At 30.7% G+C, this 5,249-nt stretch overlaps 1 protein-coding gene across 1 annotated transcript; it reads left to right on the top strand.

The window, feature by feature from the left end:
* Positions 1 to 4,308: 4,308 nt before the first annotated feature.
* On the top strand, positions 4,309 to 4,953 carry LOC125876551 (uncharacterized). Its single transcript, XM_049557795.1, has 3 exons — positions 4,309 to 4,396; positions 4,490 to 4,856; positions 4,950 to 4,953. Exons 1-3 carry the CDS (start codon positions 4,309 to 4,311, stop codon positions 4,951 to 4,953), a joined length of 459 nt encoding a protein of 152 aa, XP_049413752.1.
* Positions 4,954 to 5,249: the final 296 nt, after the last annotated feature.

Genomic DNA, 5,249 nt, shown 5'->3' with positions numbered 1-5,249 from the left:
ATTTTAAGAGTTAAAAAAAACATTAATTTTTATTTTTTGTAAATGGTTGACTCACAACTGTTTTTTATTTTCTATTTTTCATTTATACTTTTTCAATTTATTTATTTTTCTAAAATATTTAAAAGTTTATTTTTTGTGGTGCTGACACGTGTCACTTTTTACTTCTCCTATTATATATAGATAGATATATAGATAGATATGTAAAATGTAGTTGAGAGAATTGGGGAAGTGAGGAGTACCGTTCTTTCTATGCAACCGCTTCTGATTTTTTAAAATTTTTATATCTAAATTCAAATGCATGAATTTTTAAAAAATAACATTTCTAAAATATGGTTAGATGTAAATACTATAATAAATTTTAAATTTATTTAAAAAAAAAACTAAAAATTGTAGGAGCACTTATCTCTAGGAATATTTTGAGAAAAAAATAGTTGCACAAAAATAGGCTTTAAAACTGATTTGTATGCAAGTGTGCTTTTAAAAATTATATATTTTTAAATAGTATAATTTTGTGCTGATTTGCATTTTTTTTAAAAAACGTTTATGAATTTGTTTTTTTTTTAAATATTGAATCGTCCCAGATTAAATGGTTTTTAAAAAATTAAAATAATAAATCAATTTTTACTAATTTATATATTGGATTTTAAAATTATATTAAATATGTTTTTAAAAATGTTGACAGTTGTCATTATTTGTGTAAGTTGATGACTTGTGTTTATTATTTTTATTTCAAATTTTGAATTTATAATATTTAATTAGTTATATAATATTTAATTGTTTATTATTTAAAATTCTGAAAATTTGTGGCGCTGACATGTGATTTTTTTTCTTCTCCTATTTTTTAAAAGTCTAAACAACATTAAATATAATTTCTTACATATGCTGTGCATTCTCATTCATACAGTAAGTTGTTTGATAAAATGTATTAGAAGATAATGGACGAATGGATGTTCTATCGGTTGACTGATGTTGATACTCTTGCTGATGAATCCCGTCGCATTACAATTTGGATCATCAATTGGATTTTTAAAATGAAGTGAAATGAGTCTTTTTTCATTTATTATCTGTTGTTGTTAGTGTTCTTTTCTTTGTTACTTATGTTGCAGTGGGTGTTTTCATTCATCTGTGTTCTTTTCTCTCTTTCAATTTTGGTGAATAACAAAACAGAGTCTTGTTATTCATTCAAATGAAATGGGTGTATTCATCCATCTGTGTTACTTGTCTCTTTCGATTTTGATTAATTGTTGTTCTGTTTGATTTGATTATCCTAATATTTGTTATCACTATTATGCTTTTTCTCTTCTATTTTCACTAACATGTTCTCTTTTTATACATGTTTTTAAATGCTTTACTAAAAAAAGAAAATAATTCAAACAAATTGAAATGGAGGGAGTCTTCTTTTTGTCCTTTCAAAAAGCTTATTTTAAAAAGAATGAGATGTTTATCAAAGATTTTGAGAGAAAAATAAGTGGTTCACAAAATAGTAGAAGTTTTTTGCTAAAACAAAATAAAAAAACTCCCCAAAAATAATTTTTTGGAAAGCACTTTAGAGAAATATATTTTGACACTCATTTTAAAAAGTTTGATCAAACACTAGTTGTTGTTTTAAAGTATATTTCTTAGATTGTATAATAAAATACCAATTATTTCTCATCAAAGTGCTTTTTTGAAAAAGTACTTTAAAAAAATTATTTTATAAAATAAATTAATTTTAGAAATTGACGAAGATGTCTATTCGAATTCGCACGAGCCTAGTTTCCAATATATTCATAGACCATAAGTTGTGAAATTTCACTACTCACTGTAATATATATATATATATTCTATGTGAATTTTCTACATTTTTTACATCTTTCCCACAAGTAAAATTGACTATGGGGTGATTTAACTAAATTACTTTTATTTATTATTATTTGATTTTAATTTAATATTATTATTATTTATTATTATTTTTAGTATATTAATCTCTCTTCATATTTATTGTGGATAAGGATTAAAACTTATACTCCCTACATTCCTTTTATGCTTAGCATATTAAGCTTTTCAAAAGTCAAATTGCATGATCTTTGACCAATAGTTTAAGATGTATTTTCTTATTATATTTATATGAGAGGAATTGCAACTTATAATATCTTTATATAAATTTTAAATATGAAACTAATTCTTATTTAATTTAGCTCCAAAAATTAGTCAAATTGACTCTCATATAATAAACAGTGAATCGTAAAAAGGAACATCTTGACTTTTTTTTAAAAGTAACAACTACTTTGTTTGTTGGGAAAAGGGACAAATATACTCGAACTATCGTAAATGGTATGCAAATACCTTCCGTCATACTTTTGGGACATTGGTGCCCCAATCGTCCAAAAACTAGAGCATATATGCTCTTCACTCTAAACACAAATAAATCTAACAATAAAGTTTGAGTCCAAAAGGAATGGACTAGACAATAGAGGACCCATGGCAGCCTGGAGAATTGGCTCACCTTTGAATTCAGTCTCGATGAGTGATCTCCTAACTGAGGTCTGTCGATGCCCTATACTCAATAAAGAACGAGCAAGTGCAATATCAGTACACAACCACAGTGTACAGGTAGGATCACACGACTACTCCCATAAGCACAATATATACGACGAACAATTACAACACAGTAAGCACACATATACATAATACAATTCAGTTATCATTTTAGAGCAACATACAATCTCCCAACATCAATCACAAGTAAGTAAGAACATAATAATCACAAGTGATCCTCTCGTGGAATCCACTCCCAAAATGTCAGTGTGTCGGAACGTGACACCCAATCCAATCAGCACAACCATAGGTTCATGGCATGTATTGAGACACACATCATCATTTCATTAGATTGATTCACGTTTTCTATTCACATACATGCACGCATACAATGAAACAATTATCCGGCATATATCACACAACAGAAAATCAAACCATCACCTACCTTGAAACCAAGCTTGAATCCTCTTAAGACACTTGAGTCTTCCCTTTCCAGATTCTTTTCGCTTGTTCTTGGTCTACAAACGAGTAATTTACGCAAGGATCAATAATTAAAGTCTAATTTACCCGAATTATAGCAAACCCAATAACCCAAGACCAAACTCATGATCCTAATGTTCAGCTAGGGCTTTCCCACCATTAGCTTCAGGCCAAAACCCTCCTCCAATGATAATTACCCAAGATTCTAAGTTCTAGGAATCAAAATACGGATTAGGGGAGTAATATCCTTACCTTTAGCATTAGAAATTGTGGAAAACTGTCAAGAATTGCCCTGGGAACAAAGTTTTGCAGAAAATAATGATTTTGGGGTTTTTTCTGGCTTAAGTTCACGACTGGCCTGCCACGACGGACCCCATCCCATCACAGCGGCCCCGCAATGGCAGGAATAATCCCGCTCCGGCGACTTGCACAGAGACAAAAGCTCGGAATTTGAGTTCCAAGCTCCCATTTACAACGCACCTTCAACCCTTGATGTTCAAAGACTACCCTTTCACGCCAAGATCAATTTCAGGGGTTCTTCTCGCCCGAATTTGATTTCGTAAAGTCGTGCAGACTCCTTATCGTCTTGGCTTTCTACTCATGTGATCAAATTCATAATTATATCCCCCATTCATTACCAGATTTCTCTAGACCTCACCTGACTTAGATTTCGTCCAAGTCTGGGCTAGGCAAGAAATTTCCAAGTTACTACCCAAAAATTTTCTAGCTCAAATTCCTTCCCATTGGCTTTTCCATAACGACGGAAATAGGTTGTTACATCCCTCCATCTCAATTTATGTGCACCATTTTCTTTTTAGTCCATCTCAAAAAGAATATACATTTTCTTATTTAATAATTATTTAATAACGTCATCGTCATTCTGTCATTATTGGGTTTCACTAAACACTTTACCAAAGTATGAATTATGAAGCAATTCGGTAAACATAATAAAGTTTTCACTTAATACTTAAACTTCGTATCTAGTCAAATAATGTCACATAAATAAAGACGAATGAAGTAATAAAATTCTATTAATTTACTAAAATAAACAAATAAATATACATTATTTTATGAGGATTGGACAATAAACACGCACCCATCTACATTTTCTTGCCTACATATGGTAATGCAATTATATAACTGATTTTAACAAAATCTTGGCACGTGAAAAAACCAATAACAACATCTCCCGCCTTTTTAACTAACTGAGTTTTATTTACATATAAGTAACCCTGAGTTTTGCTTCTTCTTCTTCTTCAGAGATTCAAAATTTACAGAAGAAGAAGAAGAAAAGCTTAAGAACCAACTTTCATGAAAATGGCTCTTCGGGTGTCTGTTATTGTTTCCAACATTACCCTTCTCTTCTTACTCTCCCTTTTGATTTACTACAGTATTCTTGGTAAGCATCGCATCTTCATTTCTCTGTTTTCTCTTCTTCTTTTTCGATTTTCTTGAGTTTCGTTAAGAATCTTTGATTTGAATGTTTTTACAGTGAGAAGGATGATGAGGCTAAGAAAAACCAGGGAGAACTTTGATAGCTATCTGAAGGAAACCCATTTAGATCGTATATTTGCGAAATCATTACAAGAGAAAACAGAGTACAAAGCTCCACTGAGATATTCCAACAGTGGAGGAACTGAAATGCTTGAATCTCTGAATCGAAGTCAATTTCATCTCGTCTTTTTGGCATCAGCTAATCCATATCAACGGGAAAACGGTACTACGTTTGAAACACAGAGAGAATTCATCTTGGATGTTCGTCTGAATTACACACCAGTTCATCTCATCAATTGGATTCTTGTTGTCAACACTTTCATCTTCGTCGTGCTTCTTGCCTGCTTCTTATTCATTTATATATGGTATACATACATATATGCTTCTTCTTCTCTCTTCTTATTAGTTCCCCTGTTTCTGAATGATTCCCTTTTCTCTTCATTATTTGTTGATTGCAGCTAGAGAACAATTTTGATGCATTGTGAAATGGAGCTGCAAGTTGAAGATATGATGAATACTCAAATTGGATTGAAGTTAGAAACGTATTTCTGTACTGAGAAACACATTTGTCGAATTAATATCTCATTCTTTTTGTAATGAAACTGAAAACAGTCTTGTTATTCATTCTAATGAAATGAGTGTCTTCATTCATCCATATTACTTCTCTCTTTGCTTACCTCTTGTTTTCTTTTTCGTTCAATTATAATATTATTTGTTGATTACCACTTCCGCTTCCTCACTAATGTACTTCATTTTCA

This window comes from Solanum stenotomum, chromosome 1 (assembly GCF_019186545.1).
Source record: "Solanum stenotomum isolate F172 chromosome 1, ASM1918654v1, whole genome shotgun sequence".
NCBI classification, from domain to species: Eukaryota; Viridiplantae; Streptophyta; class Magnoliopsida; order Solanales; family Solanaceae; genus Solanum; species Solanum stenotomum.
Note: the sequence above shows the minus strand (reverse complement) of the source record. Positions and strands in the feature narration are given on the sequence as shown.